The 20,657-nt window shown below is 38.2% G+C and overlaps 1 protein-coding gene across 2 annotated transcripts in view; it reads right to left on the reverse strand.

Annotated features, from left to right (window-relative positions):
• The window catches only part of LOC135712485 (ras-interacting protein RIP3), a 28,006-nt gene extending 11,119 nt beyond the window's left edge, over window positions 1-16,887 (reverse strand). The window contains exons 1-6 of one of the 2 annotated variants that reach the window (XM_065235427.1): window positions 15,681-16,887; window positions 5,712-5,870; window positions 5,040-5,626; window positions 4,556-4,962; window positions 4,145-4,482; window positions 3,971-4,087 (exon numbers count right to left, since the gene is read on the reverse strand). In XM_065235427.1, the coding sequence (XP_065091499.1) occupies window positions 4,082-4,087; window positions 4,145-4,482; window positions 4,556-4,962; window positions 5,040-5,626; window positions 5,712-5,870; window positions 15,681-15,860 (1,677 nt within the window). In that variant the 5' untranslated portion in view covers window positions 15,861-16,887 and the 3' untranslated portion in view covers window positions 3,971-4,081. Of the gene's footprint in view, window positions 1-3,970; window positions 4,088-4,144; window positions 4,483-4,555; window positions 4,963-5,039; window positions 5,627-5,711; window positions 5,871-15,673 lie in introns of both variants that reach the window. The other variant, XM_065235428.1, reaches the window with a different exon arrangement.
• Window positions 16,888-20,657: the final 3,770 nt, after the last annotated feature.

The raw sequence follows: 20,657 nt of genomic DNA on the forward strand, positions 1-20,657 counted from the left end.
TCGAGATGCTCTAAGGCTGCTGATGAGAGGATCAGAAAATGTTCCCATTTGATTCCAATTTGATAGGCACAATGGATGTAACAAACATATTTGCATCGGATTTAGTTCCGTCATCATCGTCAAGTGCTTGCTTGTGTTCACTTAATCCAGTTGTGCCATCAAATCCCCACTTAATCATCATTTTCTCCAATTCGTCATCACTAAACTTTTCCAGCGTGGACGCATTTGCATCAACAATCCTCATTGTCGTGTGCTCCAAGAAATCCTTTAGTTTCACTTCTGCAGACGTTTCCGAAACTATTGTATTGTCCCTGTATTGGGATAACAGCACTTTTTAGTTTGCAGCACTTTGTAGTATGACGGGTACAAAGGCACATTCCGATCCAGAGCTACATTACGAAACTTTTCGTATTGGTCTTTCGATAAATTAAGATCCAATATTAACGCAAGAGCTTCCGTCTCCGAATAGGGTACAAAGCCATTTTTGGATGATTGCATAACCGAACCCATTTTCACGACTCTTGTCGGAGTTGTTAGCGTTGCCTGTTTTACAATGAACGCTGCATCTTCTTTACCATCCTCACGTAATTTCATTTGGGTTGCAAATGCAAGTTCATCTGTTGGGTAGTTAGGCCGCATTGCAGACGTCTTGCGTCTCTTAACAACCTCGCTGCTTTCTTCGAACGCCAAAGATTTTCTTCCACGACGGGAAGATCCAGAAGTACAAGGGAAACGATCAACAGCTTTCTGTGGTAGTTTGAAGGGGCTATCGAAATAACCACGACTGCTTTCAAGCATAGTCCGGTTGTGGGTTTCCCACAGTTTTTTTTTTATATTTGCATGTCGCCTTCACAAAATGGTTGATTTCAGCTGCCACTTGTGTCCAGAGAAGTTTTTGACTGTTACGGCATTGATTATGTTTCAATGCCATAACAGTCAAAAAGTTCTCTCGACACAACGTTTGATTTATCAATGTCGTTTCCCTTAAATTCTTTCCACAGTCTAAAAAGCTTTCGCCTGTCGATTTCAACTGAAATTTTATTTGATAACTTATAATTTAATCTATTTTTGAAATTGTCACAAACAAATAACTTCCATAGATAACTGATTTATATCATGAATTGGAAATTAACACTGAATACCTTATTAACTACATGGTTGTACTTACTTTCATTCTTGAAAGACATGCTTTTCTCACTTTTGAGATCTGATATGTTGAAAAAATAACCTTCACATTTTCTAAGGAATATGCGTTTAATGCTGCAAAACCGGTCAATGTGTGACCAAACTTTGTTATATTATCACTGAGCCTACTTTGATTCAGTATTTGACAAATGCGCGCTGACACTGAACTACGGAACGACCTTTTAAAAATACAAAACAATCAACGAGGATACTAAAAGGGACAAATGTTTCAATGGAATTTGAGATCACTTTTGAACAAGCTTTCATCCTATTCAAGATTCACCTGCCGGATTTTGCCGGATTTTTGTCTGTGAGGGCACAAAATATGTAAAAAAAATTACTAAAGTTGTAAATAACTCAGTCTGTGTAATCGATACCTTTTGGACGTCTTTAACAAAGTTTTGTATTTTGATAAAATACATATATTTGTTGAAGATTATAGTCTTCTAAAACCTATAGTTTTTTAAATATGTTATAAAAAGTGAAAAAAATTAAATTTTGTTGAACAGTCATATTAAACGCTACGTATCTCAAAAACTAAGGAATATAGAAGATTTGTGTGTTCAGCAAAGATTTTTGTAGTAAAATTATCTACAACTTTGCTGAAGACATCGCATACCTATCTTGTAAATGTAAAAAGTTAGATTTTGCAGCGCCGCCTGTGGTGGAGTTCCGAATTAAAACCTATCACTAGTCTTTGCGCCTTATTTTATGCAAAAACTCTTTTAAAGACATCATAGTGAAAAAACCGACATTGAAGGCGGAAATAAAAAAGTTCGTGATATTGAGCATTCAAACCACTGTGCAATGCCTTGGTTTTCTTTGCATGCACGTAACGTATAGCTCATACCGTAGTAGGCTGTGTATAAAAGAAAATGATTTACTTAGTTTGACAGTTGCACCATGACGAAGTGGCAGCGTATTCGTGATCTGTCCCACGTGCAAATGTCGCAAAAATACATTTCAATCGCCATGGAAGTGTCCCGGTGGACCGTCAAAAGGTTTTTAGACCGAGAAAAGAAAGGACAACTATCCGCAAAGGTAGCCACAGGTCATCCGAGGTCAGCTCGGGTTCCGAGGGCTATCGCTGCTATCAAAAGGAAGATTCGGGTGAATCCAGTTCGTTCAATAAGGAAAATAGCAAAGGAACACAGGATCAGTGACTTTACGAACGATGCAAGAAAATCTTGAACTTCCTTAAGCGAAAAAATCCGGTAATCCTGTTCACTGACGAGAGCATTCTTACCGTCGATCCCGTATCAAATTCCAGAACCAACCGGTGTATTAGTTCTCTTCCGGTAAAAGACGTGGCCGGCGAGCACAAGAATGTGTATCTGACCAAGCACTGCTAGCGTTATGGTGCTTGAATTGGCTTCCGATGGCAAAAAAATGGACCCGGTGTTTATTCCAGAAGGCGACAAGGTCAACACGGAGGTCTACATCGGAATTTTAAGTAAATATGTTCTTCCGTGGATCAAAGAACAGTACGGTCCGAAGCCAAATGTTGTATTTCAACAAGATGGGGCTCCGTGCCACACCTTGAACCGAACTCAGAAGTGGTTGCAGGAACATCTTCCGTTCTGGGCGAAAGATATGTGGCCGCCATCCAGCCCCGATCTTAATCTGCTGGATTACTCAATATGGCTCGTCATGAAAACCAAGGCCTGTTCTAAACGCCACCCGAGTACAGCAAGCCTCAGACAAACATTGACCCGTAACTGGAGAGAAATGGATCCAGACTACATTATTAGAACCTGCCGTGCATTCCGGAAGCGAGTGGAGGCCGTAATTGCAGCATGATCGATGATTAACATAGTTCAAGACTCTGAGAAACATCCCCCTTTGAATAAATAAAAAAACTCAAAAGCGAAATTTTTGCGATTTTTTTTTTAATTTTGTCATTGCTTAATGGTGCAAACATTATCACGCATACGGTAAATAGCAGGACCTTTCAATTAGAGTCGGTTCCTTGCGATAAATGCAAGAATGACAACTGTAAAAAAATCGAATACTTCATCATTTCTCAATAGTGATGGAGTAATACGAAATGCACTAAACTAAGGACACGCGAAATACTACTATAGATCAAATCACTGATCTCCAAATATGCTGGTTTATTAGCTACATTGAATGCCTCTTTAGTTGCCTGAATTTTATTTAGTTTATTTTAAAAAGGTCCTAAATTAGTTTTAGAATATCAATTTCTGCACTGGGATCATTCATTGCATTATAATTAAATGTTCCATGCAAACCTCGCTTTCAACGGAATTGAGTTATGTGGCAAAAAAATTATTTAAGAAACATAGTTCTAGACCAACAATTGAAATAGGTGGAGCAACCAAACGTAAATATTGGCTTAAAATGCAAATTTATCAAGATTCAAAATATACCCACGCAAACTAACAATACCATTCGATAAAGGAAGTTTGTTTTACCAGATTCTGGTGTTAGATCGCTTGGGTGTGTTTTGATTCTGGAGAAATATGCGTATAAAGCCATTGTTTACGTTTTGTTGTTAGGAGTTGTTCGGGTTCCCTCGGTGAATTATTTTCAAACAGGTGCCAAACGCAAGGTAAATAATCATATTTTCAAACAGTGAAAGGTTTAGCGATCCTCTTTTGTTTTTTTTTATGTTCCTCCAGAAAAAAAATAACATCCCATATGGCAGGAGTCTCGTGCTATAAATGAGCTCTCCCCACAAGAGATCCAGTAACAGTGCCCAAAATTTGCTTTACATAACATTTTGAATTTTAAACATCAATTTAATCATCGCTGATTACTTTACCTGATTTGATGGAATTGACGGCGAAGATTGAATATTCTTATCTCTGTGACTATTAATACTATTATTATCAGTGCTGCTGCCTGTTAGAACCACAGTACCGCTTGCTTGCTGTCAATACTAAAACATAAAAAAAATGTGTTGATCAACTTCAGATAAATAATATCACACACTCACCTCCAGATGACTCTTGGCGTGCAACGTCCATTCTTCCCGTGTTTGGAACATTCTACCACATAACTCACACGTCCAAGACAGCTGATGATGATGTTGAGGTATGCTCATTCCTAAAACTGATGGCCCACTGGATTGTTGCTGCCCATGTTGTCCAGGAGGGCCGGTAGCTTGGGTTAAATGCCCAGGTGGTTGACCCTGTTGCTGTTGTTGCTGCTGCTGTTGTTGCTGTTGTTGAGCTGAAATATTGTTGACCACTGTGGTCAAAGTTTGCGTAGCTAAGGCATGATGATCAATCAGTATTGGCTTATTGTCTTCGCTTTTCTGTTCTTCCTTTTTAACTATAAATAGAGTTAGAAATTAATTGTTATGCTTATGCTGTTAAAAAACTGTATTCTTGGCCATGATTCAAACCTAACGTAGGCACACGGTTCTGGCGTTTTCCAAGAGGAGCGATGTTAGTTGGGGTGACATGCTTGAACTTATTCATGTGGATCACCAATTTATCCCTTCGTGCAAAGGCCCTATCACAAACCTCACAGATATATGGCTTTTCCCCTGTATGGATTCGCATATGTATCGTCAGTTTATCTTTCCGAGCTAGACCTTTCCCGCAGATTGTACACTCGAAGACCGGCTTCGGTGGACCCGTATTAATGATAGTTGCCTTCGGTTTGGCTGTGCTCTTCTTAGACGATGCTTGTTGAACTTGCTGCAATGCTTTCAACCGTGTCGCAGGATGCATTGATCCGCCTTCAGTGTAAGGTTCTGTAAAGGGAATTAAGTTTGGTCGAGGAATGTTTGGAGGTATCTCCGGTGACCTGTCCAGCAAGGGAAAATGGAAAAAGTTGATATAACGATTAGATATAATCAAGAAATTGTGCGGTTGTCGATGTACCAATTCCCCAAACTTTGAAGAACGCGTACTCCACCTTCAAAACCCATACCCACGTCGTCCGGCACAGTGAAGGTACTGCTATCGCCACCAGCAGTGCTGGTATTAGTAGAATTCGATATTGAGCTAGTGTTGATCTGCGGTACTTTGATAGTATTCGCATAGTGGGTTGTATTGATAGTACCGCTAGTAGTAGCAGTTGGTATCGAATTATTGGCTTGCTGGTGGCTGTGGTGTTGCTGTTGCAGACTTTGCTGCTGAAGCTGTTGGTGATGATACTGTGCCGGTTGACTGTCGTGATTGTTGGGTTTGGATTTCTTCGCTGACCGAGATGATCCGTGGTGTGACTGAAGGGGTGGTTGCGGTTGTTGTTGTTGCTGCTGCTGTTGTTGCTGCTGCTGCTGTTGTTGGTGCTGGTGCTGATGCTGCTGCTGCTGTTGCTGTTGTTGTTGTTGCTGTTGTTGTTGCTGCTGCTGCTGTTGGTGCATCTGTTGAGCAGCTTGCATCATTTGCTGTTGCACTGCCATGTGCGCTTCCAGATATGCATTTTTCTGAGCTGGTGTCATTTTGTCAATATTAACCGTACCGTCCTGATATATAAGGAAAATTTAAAAAGTAACCTCTTTCTTGTATCCTGTGCAGAGGGTAACGAAGGATGATCTTACCACAACTCACCTGAAAATTTATCGTAGCCGTAACTACTCGCATTGAATCAGCGTAATTACGCAATATTGCATCAGTTTGTACGCAGCTGGATCGCCAGTCGAAGAATTGCTCAATTTTATTGACGCAGCGCTCACAAATTTTTTTCGGAAGAAAATCCTCCTTGTTTATCTGACGGCAAAATATAAGATAAAGGGTGGAAGATACATCAATTAATCTACTCAACTTATAATATTTATCAGAAAACATCGATCATCATTTTTAAAGAGATACCACTTGAAAATTAATATGGTTTGTTTAACCCTTCATTGGAGCACATAATAACAATGCTAATCGTCCGGTTTACACATCTAAAAAAATAATCTATATGGAAAATTTTGTAATTTCACCCAATCTGAAAATACTGGTTCAAAATCAAATTCTAACAGTTTTTCATTTCCGTGCAAAGACAGACGAACTGTGCGATTCTCTTACAGTTTTATAGCAAAAGATATGCAAGGTCAGTAACGTATCTGATTCTGCAGTCGTCTGAAAAATTTTCTGTGAATTTTATGAACTGAGTTGCCTAAGGTTGTATTGCGCAGAAACAGTACAATACTTTCAAAAATGTATACGATCCTGTTATTAGTCCATTTCTATAATTGTTTGTTGAAAAATGTAGGTTATATTTTTTCTTGTATGCATTGATAGACGGTTGTATTAATAGTTTACCAAGAATTAATAAGTTTAGGTTAACGCGCTAGGTTTTGACCTCTTCCCCGAGGATACTCAGGAAATGTCTGGGTATGGTCAATGCGATCCTAGGTTCTCGTTATGTCCACTAGTATTCACACTACGGTTTCTGTTATAATATTGAAACATTGAATTCCAAAAACGGTTAGTCTTACCCAAAGTACCTTTTCGATTCTACCACACCTAACACATCTGTGATTTTTACAACAAAATTGTTTTTGATCTTCGAAAATAAATATAAATATCTCAATTTAAAAATAATTGGTGCATGTAGTTTCATTCAGTATATGTTTATCCTACAAAATTCTAATTAAAAGCAAAATGCTGTATTTATTGTTAAAAATATACAACAGAAAATAAGTATTGTAGTAGGTATAAAAATTGCCTTGACTTAATGGTTCGTTCTCGGAGAACGAATGGAAACACATGACCGGTCCAGACACTCGTATAAACGAATGCACGAATGGATTTGAGTTCATGCACTCGAGAAAAAAACGCGAGCCTTCTCCCAGATGACCATGACAATGCAAGGTAATTGCTATTAGATATTTTTGCAGACAGTGACAGACGTTGGACGTTAGAACCGACAACACCAACCAGTGAGGAAGGAACAATACACTTTCCTTCAGTTCTTCTACTTTAAACGTGTCGAAATCAATATTTCAAATTCTAATGCTATTAATGTGATCCAAGAGGCGGACGTTTATCAGTACTGGCAGCTAGAAATCTAGAGTATGTGAAAGATCTGGTGTTATTGGTGCTGAATGTAAACATAAACAAAGCAGTAATTCATATGAGGATAAACTACCAGTTCTACTGTGATCTGTCAAAAGTTCTTGGTAAACAAAAAAGTCAGCTGATCGTAACTGCCTCGTGGACAGCTTTATTCAGACTACATGGAAAACAGAACGTAGGTATTGAACATTTTTCAAGATTATTAAAAATCTGTGCTTCTCGGTAGGAAAAGTGAGAAATCGGTAGTTTTTAACCTTTCGTCTGTGAATCGGTAGGCATCCCAAAAATCGGTAGGACTACCGATAAATCTGTAGGTCTGGCCACCCTGCACGGGCTGAATGAAAACGAAAGCTTCTGGCAACACTGCCCATAGACGACTGTACCGATGGATTTTAGTTCATGTACTGATGGAGGAAAGCGGGGCAATGTTCATTAATAATGAACATTTAGTGTTCATTTTTAGTAAACATTTCCCCGCTCAAATTTTTGTCAGTGCATGAACTCAAATTCATCGGTGCACTCGTCCATAGGTTTCCCGTGAGCTGGCAACAAAGAGACGATCTCCCTCCCCCCCTTTTCTGGCTGAAGAATAGTTTGGCGATGAATGAGTATATACAGGGTGTTTGGTTCCGGGTTTTACATATTTTCAGGGTAGATAGGGCTCCTAAAGTTATGAAAAAATCCCCATGAAACATAGGGTCGGAAATGACTGCTAAGTGAGTTATTCAACTTTTTATGTTTTTTTTTGTATTGCCAACTTTGGTTAGCTATATTTTTTTAATGTTAATGTGGTTTTCTGATTTCAACATACCAAATGAAAGATTAATGTCTTAGCTATCAATGCTTTCTAGAAAAGAACTCGATTAAAGTTAATTATCATACATTAAAATTGAAAAGTATGTTGAAAGTACCGAAAAAACTGGTGAAATTTCATACATTTTAGTGTTTTTAAGTTGAAAACTTTCATTTCTGTTTATTTAGTTGTTCTACAAAACATTTTCCATGCAGTTCCCTAGATTTGTGTCTTTGGTAGTAACCTTGTAGGCTTTATGGATTCTTCGTAATTATTGATTTAAAACAGCCATAAAAACTTGTGACGTTTTCTTAAAATGCGCTATAGTCACCCTATTTGTTCGTACATTCGGCTGTTGCAGTGGACTACGCACATGAAAATTTGGTAGAATGTTATTGTAATTGTTTAGCTACATTCTTAACTTTTGATTACCGCACATCTCCTGCGCCGAAAGAAAACGTAACTGCGGAGATGTTTCGCGGTATCGAATATTGCTCAGTCTCAGCAGAAAACACAACGAGAGACACCGAAACGGCGAATTCTGAGAGCGGAAGGGAGAGAAGTAGGTAGTGGTAATAAGTCGATGTCCTTTTTATTTAATAGCACTCGCAGCTCGGCTGTGGTGCTGTTCGATGGAGGAGTGTGGAGCTCCGCTGCTTCTGCATACACACTTAGATTTTTTTACAGGAGTTAGTATTTTTACTCGATTTTTGGATTACTGACTCGGTTAAAATTCAAATGACTGTTATTCGTAAAGATTGGATAAAATCGATTTATTTTTATTTTTCATCATTACACGGGGTTAACAGAAGTTAGTCTGTAAATTTTGATAACACATTTCTCAACTTTGAATTTTTCACAGATTTTTTTAAATTTGACCGAAGAGTTCCGCAATTCAAAAACTCGGTAAAAATTACTGACTCGATAAGTGTGTACTGATGTATGGTTGGTGAAGAGGCTAGCATGTGGAGGGTATTCTCGGGCTAGTGAATGCCACCCGGGATGGGTATAATTCATTTCTTTATTCATTTCTGTTTGATATGTTTACAAAGTTTGCAAGCAGAAATGAGCATTGCAGTGTAGTTACCAATTTTCCAAGTCATAGGCTTCAGATAACTGTTCAAAGTCCCATTTTTTTTATAACGGAATCATGAACAAAAAACCAAAGACCACTATGACAAACGTGATCGTGAACTTCGAGTTTTCTAGGGAGTTGATCTCGGCCACTATTGTGATTTGAGGCACTAAATTGTCATCACAGTTTTGCTATTGTATGTTTTCCGGTAGCAGATAATGGACTCCTGGAAAAAGCGAAGTGGAACCAGAGCCCGAGGTTCTGAATCGTATTACCTTAAAACAATTTCTATGTAAAGATCCCTTCAGACCGATCACGTTTGTCATACACAGCAAAAAAATAATTTTGATATCACATCAAAGTGGATGCACTACAATCATGTCGAAAATTTCATGTAATTTTTATAACCACATAAATAAACAAATGCAGTAAAAGCAGCGTAATGTCAGTTCATGCATTGTATTAATGATAATTTTGTCCTTTTTAGCAAGTAATATTACACCATATTTTCGACATGATTGTAGTGCATCCACTTTGACGTGATATCAAAATTATTTTTTTGCTGTGTAGTGGTCTTTGGTTTTTTTTGTTCACGATTCCGTTATACAAAATCTGGGACTTTGAACAGTTATCTGAAGTCTATGACTTGGAAAATTGGTAACTACACTGCAATGCTCATTTCTGTTTGCCAAACTTTGTAAACATATCAAACAGAAATGAATAAATAGTCTATTACTGAATTATAAGTGGGGATGGGTGGCATTCACTAGCCCGAGAATACCCTCCACATGCTAGCCTCTTCACCAACTATACATCAGTACACACTTATCGAGTCAGTAATTTTTACCGAGTTTTTGAATTGCGGAACTCTTCGGTCAAATTTAAAAAAAATCTGTGAAAAATTCAAAGTTGAGAAATGTGTTACCAAAATTTACCGACTAACTTCTGTTAACCCCGTGTAATGATGAAAAATAAAAATAAATCGATTTTATCCAATCTTTACGAATAACAGTCATTTGAATTTTAACCGAGTCAGTAATCCAAAAATCCAGTAAAAATACTAACTCCTGTAAAAAAAATCTAAGTGTGTATGCAGAAGCAGCGGAGCTCCACACTCCTCCATCGAACAGCACCACAGCCGAGCTGCGAGTGCTATGAAATAAAAAGGACATCGACTTATTACCACTACCTACTTCTCTCCCTTCCGCTCTAAGAATTCGTCGATTCGGTGTCTCTTGTTGTGTTTTCTGCTGAGACTGAGCAATATTCGATACCGCGAAACATCTCCGCAGTTATGTTTTCTTTCGGCGCAGGAGATGTGCGGTAATCGAATGTTAAGAATGTAGTTCAACATTTACAATAACATTCTACCAAATTTTCATGTGCGTAGTCCACTGCAACAGCCGAATGTACGAACGAATAGGGTGGCCATAGTGCATTTTAAGAAAACGCCACAAGTTTTTATGGCTGTTTTAAATCAATAATTACGAAGAAACCATAAAGCCTACAAGGTTACTACCAAACACACAAATCTAGGGAACTGCATGGAAAATGTTTTGTAGAACAACTAAATAAACAGAAATGAAAGTTTTCAACTTAAAAACACTAAAATGTATGAAATTTCACCAGTTTTTTCGGTACTTTCAACATACTTTTCAATTTTAATGTATGATAATTAACTTTAATCGAGTTCTTTTCTAGAAAGCATTGATAGCTAAGACATTAATCTTTCATTTGGTATGTTGAAATCAGAAAACCACATTAACATTAAAAAAATATAGCTAACCAAAGTTGGCAATACAAAAAAACATAAAAAGTTGAATAACTCACTTAGCAGTCATTTCCGACCCTATGTTTCATGGGGATTTTTTCATAACTTTAGGAGCCCTATCTACCCTGAAAATATGTAAAAAACGGAACCAAACAGCCTGTATACTAAGTATACCTTTAGGCGAATTGTAATGCCAAAAATTTAAGCGTTTCGTTTTTTCGGTTCATTCCTATAGGCTACCTTTATAGTACGTCATAACAACAATCAATACGAAACTATCGATTATAAATAGGCTCACTACTTGACTAGCCTATTGGTCCCAAGCAAATCGATAAACGTACCCCATTCTAGTCAAAATTCTAGTACTACACTATGTTTGTGTTGATTTTCTATTAAAGTTTGACCGATAAAATGAGGGGTTCGTGGAATTTCCTATGTTTCGAGGGGTGCATCGATTAGCTTGGGACCGAAGATAGTACCAGAGCTGAGCCAAAAACTTGAGCATGTTTCTTCGGGACAGCCTTATACATTCCATAAAACAAACCGCATAGGTCCTATAAGAATGCATAAAAGGTATGTGTGACCAGGTGTGACGGGTGTGGCCGCTTATACATTTCATTTGACACATGATCTTCATTAACTTTTTGCAAGGCGTCTGCTTATTTATTGACTTATACATGAGTAATCAGCAATACAAATTTGCCAAAAGATATAAGGAGATTTCTATCCGTGTAGGTTTGCACCGTCGGGGTTAACCTCAATCTGATGACAGTTCAGTGGTACTGTTTACGTGGACTTAGTCGATTATTTCTTGGGTAGATTTTGTCGATAATTTTTCAGACTGCAGTGAGATGTAAACCACACTTCTGCATGGTCTACGAACAACATTCTTTCACCGCGCTGTTCCTCAACAGTTTTCAAGTTAAAATTCGGAAATTTTAGAATTTGTTTTTTCGAAAAAAAAACGGGTAAGCGCTTGTAGACAGTACCACTGAACTGTGGAAAAGATTCAACCGATTAACACTGAGTTCATTTGTGACGTCACACTGCAGTACCTTATTGCTCTGTGCAGAGCGTTTGTACAAACGGTAAAGGACGAGGCAATGAAAGAGCCAACAAAAACATTCAGTCACTCACGAGCAGGCGACTTACACCGCTTTCCTTCGCTCACACAGCATGTAATTGAGTAATTTTTCCATACAAAATGTACTCTCAGTCATTCAAAACAAGTATTGGGTACCATCACGGCAGAATAAACATGCTGACTGAGGTACTGACTGAATGCTCGGCTGTCAGTGACTCGTTTACTTCTCAATCATTCAGACTCTCACGAGGCAGTGAATGATGAGGAAGATGGCAGTTCATATTCATATGAAAATGACTCAATGAATTTTACTGTTTTGAGCAATGTGTGTGAAAAGTAATAATGTGTGTAATAATTGTGTGGCAAACACAATCATGCTCTATAATGCCTAAAGAAGTCGAGAAATTTTCCAACCCAAAAAAATTTCAAGACCGAACCGGGAATCGAACCCAGCCATCTCCAGCATTGTCTTGCTTTTTAGCTGTGCCTTTACTGACTGAGCTGAGGGTGATTACCTGTTCAATTAGGTTGCACAAGCGGACGAGACGCCTCTGTACCTAGATTCATAAATGTTCGGTAAAATGCGATGTTTTCTTCAGTCAAGTATTACTACAAGACACTGAAGAAATCTGCACATTGACGCGTATCTGTCAAGGATAAAAAATAAGGTAGTGGAATTAAATGGAAATTACTAATCCTTCTCTCTCTTTTTAAAACAAAATTATGATATTTTAAAAGCTCTGTTGAACCAGTAATTTGACTGATCTGAAGTTGGATTTTGTACTGGTTTGGCCTCCCTTGACTAAATCGGTAAAGGCACAGCTACAAAGCAAGACCATGATGGAGATGGGTTCGATTCCCGGTCCGATCTAGAAATTTTCAGGTTGGAAAATTTCTCGACTTTCCTGGGCATGAGTATGATTTTACTTGCCACAGAATTATACTAATGCAAAAATGGTACAGGCATCGAAAGCTCTCAATTCATAACTGTGGAAGCAAATCTAGAATACTAAGTTGAAAGCACGCAATAAGCTAATATGAGATAAGCAATTAGCTTGAAATGCTAGGAGGAAGAAGAACCCTGGTTTATTTTTGGATGAAGTTTATGATGTCGATTGATTTAGTGCATTTAATTATCAAAACAGATGACATTTACCATGTGTCCAAAGTAGCCTGCCTGTTTACATTCCCGACTGCGGTTTGATGGCTATATGGCGAAAATTTTCTTCAATCAATCTTGATCGTTCCTATATTTTTTATTAGACATCATAAAGAAATCATCATCGGGCATACACTACATCCCATTATTAATTACTTTATTGATGTCATGCGAACATGCTCAAGTTTGCTTACACCGAAAAAGTGTTCAAATAAGCCCGCCACGACGGTACTGCTCTATTATTTTATTATTTTTGACTTGATTAGTAATCATATTGACTGCTTCGGGACATCAATGTTCTTCTGAATTTCCGGGCACCACATGGCTCGAAAAATATTGCAGACTATTTAATGATGTGTGTGATTTTTTTGGATTTAATATTAGTTGACTAATTTATAATAAGGGAGGACCCCTTCGTAGTGAGCAAATTCCATACCCCTCACTCCAAAGTCAAGAAGATGAATATGTATGAATTTAAAAAGAAGAAATATTTGTTTAATAGTTAATGTTAAAAAGTTAAAAAAAAAAATGCACGATTTCGTAATCGTCTGGTTGAACGGCGCCGGTGGTGTAGTGGTAAGCGTGATTACCTCTCACCCCAGCAGGCCTGGGTTCAATCCCAGTCGGCGCCGCCGGGATGTTCTGAGGCATAACATCTCTGATCACGCCTTCCTTCGGATGGGAAGTAAAGCCGTTGGTCCCCGGTTCATGAGTTGATGGGTCGATAGGTAGGGTACAGGTGTGAGAGCTGCCTTCCTGGCACGTCGGTAGCATTGGTGCTCAGCACGGAAAACAAGATCGACGGAAAAAACAAACCAAAGGAAAAAAAAAAATCGTCTGGTTGTAGACGGCGTATTAATTGCTTGTTTTACATGAAATTAGAACATTAAAGTAAGCAACGCATTTTTATCACACTTTTATATACAAGTGCAAAAACACATTTCAAGAGCAAATTTTTATTATGTCGAATGTAACATTCGCACCGATCCGAGAAAAATAAAGTTTTGTATTAATGACCGAAAAGTTATTCCTATTTCCAATTGAACACATAATCTCATAGTGATAGCAATGTTTAACATATTAAGCAGGGTTTGAATCATACAAAGCATATCGCTAGCTTTCATGCTAAAAAATAATGGTTTTTGATTCAAAAGTCATTTGGTGGCCCCTAATGCTGTATTTACCAGGATATCCGGGAGAATTATCAATCACGTCTCCTTACCTGCAGCCCATTCATCATTTTAGGACTACCGAAATCATCTTAGCAACAAACAGTTCGGTTTATTCATTTTAATAATGAGAAAACGAAACGACGAACGTACACTTTTCACGGGTTTCTCTGCGTTGTTACTTAAGACAAACGACAATTTCATAGAAATTGGGTGACTTAAGTAACATCGTAAAATATTTTGATCAGAAGGTGATTACGTCAAAAAGCAATTTGACTGGTAAATAAATTTAAAAACGGGATGTGATCCTATATTTGGACAGTATATAGTGTAATAGCAGGAGCATCGATTGACACTGATAGCTCGACTTTGTTTACCTTTGTTACTTTCGACTTAATGAAAATTTGCTCTTGATTTATTAGTCCAGTTTGGTGGAGAACGCACTATAAAACAGTTTTAAACAGTACTTCAGCAAAAAACAATCCAAGTTATATGTATAGCAGTGCTCGCCCTAAGCCTTATCTTCCCTGTAGTTCAATATCAAAACCATTGTTTAGTAATTTAAACACCTTACGTTCATCAACTCAAAGCCGGACCGCTTGATGCATGATGTGCCATGCCCTCACACTTTCCGATAGAACCCCCACTTGTGTGACTTCTTCCAGGACATACTTCCTATATGCGTGCATACCACATATGTCCCAATGCAGACTGCAAGCAATGAAATATTCATCTCTCTACATCTTGTCTAGGCTAATTTGCAAAACCCTTTCTATGAATGCCTTTCAACCCACAAGTAGGTATCCCGTAATGCATGAGTGCCTAGAGTATAGGGGGATGAGTCAAAATCATTCGCCTGCCGTATTTATACGTTTGCAGTCGTACAGCATTAATAATCGATAGTACTCCAGACGAAACATGAGCAACATCCGATGGAACGGTACACTTGGACGCATCTTCAAATGCATTCCAAATACAGGGGTGAAATTCATTAGCAATAGAAATTTTCAAGCTGGTATCTCTAACATGAGATGGCGTGCGTAGGTATCTTTCAGAAATAAATGAATCCGTATAATAGCAGAGAAATATTTTGATGCTTATGAATGAAGATGGATAATCACCAGTCAGCATGATTATAGAAGCTATAAACTATATCCTTAGTCTGATTTACATTTTATTGAATAAATTATTCCGATTAGATTATTTACATCATGTATTTGAGAGCACACACACAAAAATGTAATTCATCAATCTCAAACGATATCAACATGAAACCAATTAAGATTTTTTTTCCAAAATGTGGCCTAAATAGAGCCATTTCATAATTAACATTTCTTTGCCATTAAAATATCAATAATTTATTCCATATACAAACACACGCCAATTTGGATTAATTAAGGTTGTCTGACGTATAATATAACTTAATTCTAAATTCTATGTTGAAAGTGAACCATACTGCTTACCACAATCGGCAAAATTGTTCTTATCTTAAACAATATCTGCCTCTGCTCAGCTTCCTTGTCGAAGATGTTCAGCCTAGGACCGCTCTTGATCGAGCAAAACCGGCACAGATCGATAAACGCGGTAAAATTTAATTCATCACTTAAATGCTCGCTCTGATTAGCAATCATCAAGTCGGACATCTTTTTCCTTTCCCCCGTACTGATTGCGATTATTCTCTCTTTCTCGCTCTGTTACTGCTGGCACTGTCGTCCGAATAAGTCTTAAATAATACGCACCCTTCACCGGAGACGTACGACTCTACACAAGGTCCTGATTTCGCTCAAAAGCCAAGTTCTATTGCACTCACAATGATTCTCAGCGACGTCTGCTCTCAAACGACGCCGCAGTCCCAGTCACATGTCTCCTCATTACGTCTGTATCAGCCATTATTTCCCGACGCTTGAAAACACGCCGCCACCGCATCGTTCTTTAACACAATATTAGTAAACATATGATTCGCTTTTCCGTCCAATAATAAATCCACCGCTGTGCTTCGCGCGCGCTTTTTTCGTCAAAAGAAAAACGACCCAAAACACGGGGCCACCCACAGTGGGTGGTCCTGTCACACTGCAGCAGTGGGAGCTCACTTCACCGCTCTTCTTTGCGCTTCGAGCATATGATGGTAACTCGAATGCACCCCAGCAGCGACGACGAGGACAGTAGGATACAACATTCCAACACACGCTCTCACTTCAAGCCGGATCTCTCACAAGGAGGCCTGATGCAATAGACTGTTCCTACTTCCCATACATACAAGTCGTGCCTTCAGATGGGGGACCAATATCGATCGCTTTGTGGCTGAAGGAAAATTTTCTTCTTCTACACAGCTGAATGAGCAAACTAAGCTAATGTCTCACGTTTTGCCTAAATTTAAGCGTTCGATTGCTTCGATTGGGAAACTGCAAATCCCGCAAATCCACCACCCCTTCGAATAGCTGCTTTTTTCAAAAAGGAAAACAAATCGGTTTCTTGAACTTTTCAACCAATTACTTTACTTGCTTCACTTTTGATTTTCACTGATTACAAAGTAAACTTTCTTCCTATCACATTAACAATTCATCGCTTAGCATTAATTTAAGCTTCTGTTTATTTTCATTTAATTGTGCTAATAACCATACTTGTGAAAAAAATAGTCTCGAACGGCCTAAAAGATAAACTTGCTTCCGAAACAATCGACTGACGTGATAGGAATGATTTCGATGGCAGGAAGAATTTTCCCAGTAACTTTACGGCACTCACCGTATCCTTCGCCATGCATATAACCCGGAGGAACTCACGAGTTATTGTTGTATGTGGTTATCAAGTAGAGTAAAGTGGATAATTATCGACAGTTACGGTTATTCCCTGTTGGCTAGGAATTAATTCGGTTAAGGCTGGACAATTTTTGTATCACACAAGGGTATGCGTGGAGCAATTGGCCTAAAGTACCGTGAAGGCGCCGTATTTAATGCAGTTAAGTAAATATTAAATTCAAGGTTTATCTAAAAAATTAACGCTCGATGAATTTTCTTGAAATTTTGCGTGCTACTATTTGAAATATTTAAAAATAGGAAAAAATATATAAGTAAACGAACCTTTTTTTTTATTAGAAAAATGACTTTTGATATCATTAATGCCGTACTAATTTTCCTATTTCCTAGTTTGACGCACTATAATCATAGAGGTAACTCTAAGACTAGTAGATCCCGAAGAAACGTGCTCAACTTTTTGGCTCAGCTCTGGTACTATCTTCGGTCCCAAGCTAATCGATTCACCCCTCGAAACATAGGAAAAACGAATAACCCCTCATTTCATCTGTCAAACTTTCATAGCGAATCAAAACAAACATTGCATAGTACTAGAATTTCGACTAGAATGGGATACGTTAATCGTTTGCTTGGGACCAATAGGCTAGTCAAGTAGTGAGCCAATTTAAAATCGTTAGTTTCGTATTGACTGTTGCTATAATAATGTAATAAATTCAATCAAAAATGGTGGTTTTTGAAGATTTCATTAAATACGTAATGGATATGACATTATAATACAGTCAACTGTCCACAACTCGATGTCCACTAACTCGATATAGGGTTATAGAACCATAGTAAAAATTATTTTCATGGCTTCTGAGATGGTGATTTTCTATTGGATTTTTGTTCTATAACTCGATAATTCTATAACTCGACAGTCCCTTCAATATCGAGTTACAGAGAGTTCATCAAGCTTTTGTAGGTTTCAATATTACATACAATTTTTGTCAATATCAAATCTGTACCTCTTATCCATGATGACTAGAGCGGGCAGAGCTTGTTATTATTTTCAGTGAATTTAATTTACAGTGGTGCCAGTTATGACACTAGTGCTATCGTGGCGCAACCCGAACCAATAAAAGTAGAATATTCTCTATTTTCGTAAAGCTTGTCTTCGGAAAGCTCATCGATCGGATTTCTTTTGTTTTATATGAGTATGACAAATACCGAATGCCATATAAGCATAGAGGTAACTCTAAGACCAGAAGGTCCCGAAATAACGTGCTCAACTTTTTGGCTCAGCTCTGGTACTATCTTCGGTCCCAAGCTAGTCGAATCACCCCTCGAAACATAGGAAAAACCAATAACCCCTCATTTTATCTGTCAAACTTTCATAGCGAATCAAAACAAACATTGCATAGTACTAGAATTTCGACTAAATAGAATAGGGTACGTTAATCGTTTGCTTGGGACCAATAGGCTACTAAAGTGGTGAGCCAATTTAAAATCGTTAGTTTCGTATTGATTGTTGATATAAGCGTGGATCTGTTTTCAGAACGTATCCGGAATCTCGCGAAACTTCGTTAATGCGATTGCGGACGAACTGCTTGCTTGGTACTTTTAAGCAAGGGAAGCTTCAATGAAAATGGAACTATTTATTATCATAATTTTTTACACATATACATTTCATTATTATTACATACTACACATTATTCCTACACTCACATCACAACAAACGACGACCGAGTAAGCCCAGGGACATGGAGGTATTCTAATACCTCGTTCACATTACAGCGTATATCACGTGATATACGCTGTCTTGCAATGAGCACTCATACATCTAGTTTTCACTGGAAATCCTATTTATAAGTGCTCATTGCAAGACAGCCTATATTACGTGATATAGGCTGTAATGTGAACGGGGAATAATAAAATCTATTTGTAATATCATGTGGTCGTGCTAAGAAACATTAGAGGAAACACCTCTTTTATATGAAGGAGTCTGAGACTGATACAAACGACTGTTATACCATAGAGGTAACTCTAAGACAAATAGGTCCCAAAGAAACGTGCTCAACTTTTTGGCTCACCTCTGGTACTATCTTCGGTCCCAAGCTTGTCGAATCAGCCCTCGAAACATAGGAAAATCCAATAACCCCTCATTTTATCTGCCAAACTTTCATAGCGAATCAAAACAAACATTGCGTAGTACTAGAATTTCGACTAGAATAGGGTACGTTAATCGTTTGCTTGGGACCAATAGGCTACTAAAGTGGTGAGCCAATTTAAAATCGTTAGTTTCGTATTGATTGTTGGTTATACCTTATACCCCGTTCACATTACAGCGTATATCACGTGATATACGCTGTCTTGCAATGAGCACCCATACATCTATTTTTCACTGGAAATCCCATGTATGAGTGCTCATTGCATGCATCATTTGGAACGAAATTTATCATCGAGCTGCTGTTATTACCTTCAGTGCTCTCGACAGAAATCAGAAATCTCGACAATACACGGTGATATCCACAATTCTACTTTGGTCAGTCATTGTCAAGGCAAATCATGCCAATTGTCAGTGACAACTCGAGCAAAGTCCAGCATCAAAATGACAGCAAATTGAAATCAAGTTTTGATATCAACATCAAACTGAAATCATAATTTGATTTCAGTTTACGCAACAAGGGGTAAGACAGCTCCTAATCATAAGCAATTTCAGAGTTGCTTTTGAGGCACCTCGAGTAACTCACGTTGCTCAGCGAACAAGATCACTGTCATTTGCTTTCTCACTTATCGCATCACAGCAACATATGGAGGTGCAAAGCCGAAAAACAACAACAAAAAGGAAACATCCGGCTCGATTTGGTAGAAGAACTCGATCCGCCTGACCAAATACTCCAGATCCGGCAAATAATCCGTACACTGCACGTCGAAGCAATCCCATTTCCATCGCTCAACAACCTGCCGCTAGATGAAACTACGAACCAAGCACTGGCGCCGTTCTGATGCGAGCGGACATCCTCCCACTTCTGGTGCTACTGCTGTGCTTTCTGAATGATCGTAAAGTGGTTCGCTTTCTGCGATACACCACCTGGATTCTTCTGCAGCCGTCGACGGAAGTGTTTGTTGAAGATTAACATAACTACTTTAAAAAAGATTTAAATAATGTTTTATTTGTTTTTCTTTTAACTATTATTTATTATATTCGGAGCATGTTTCGTTCTTCAGTTATATGCCGATGATTTCCCGCAACAATTTCTCGTTCTTCTCGGTGGAGCCGTTTTCTAAACAAATTCTGGAATTCACATCTTTTCAATAGCCGGTCTGAACAATTATATATTGTTTACAAGCAAGACAGACGCCTAATATGTGAAGGGATGAACGGAGTAAGCCAAAAGGTAACGATGCACGTCGATTAAATTTTGAGGTACATTGAGTTACTCACGAGTTACTCGCTGCAAACATGCAACTCAGAGTAAAGCTGTCTTACCCCTTGTTACGCAATTGACAAATTTGATTTCAAATTTTGTTTTCATTTTGCTGTACATTTGCTCTTCAAAAATATTTTGTTGTGGGTTTGTTTTCATTGTCTTAGCATAACATCAAATTGAATACTTGTTTTGTTATCAACAGGAAAAATGGATATCAAATTGAGTTTTCAGTTTGCTCTCACTGATAGCAGAAATAGTTTTCAATGTGATGTCACAGGAA

The sequence above is a fragment of the Ochlerotatus camptorhynchus genome, unplaced genomic scaffold (assembly GCF_037179485.1).
Source record: "Ochlerotatus camptorhynchus isolate MF236.1 unplaced genomic scaffold, CSIRO-AGI_Acam_v1.1 ptg000485l, whole genome shotgun sequence".
NCBI classification, from domain to species: domain Eukaryota; kingdom Metazoa; phylum Arthropoda; class Insecta; order Diptera; family Culicidae; genus Ochlerotatus; species Ochlerotatus camptorhynchus.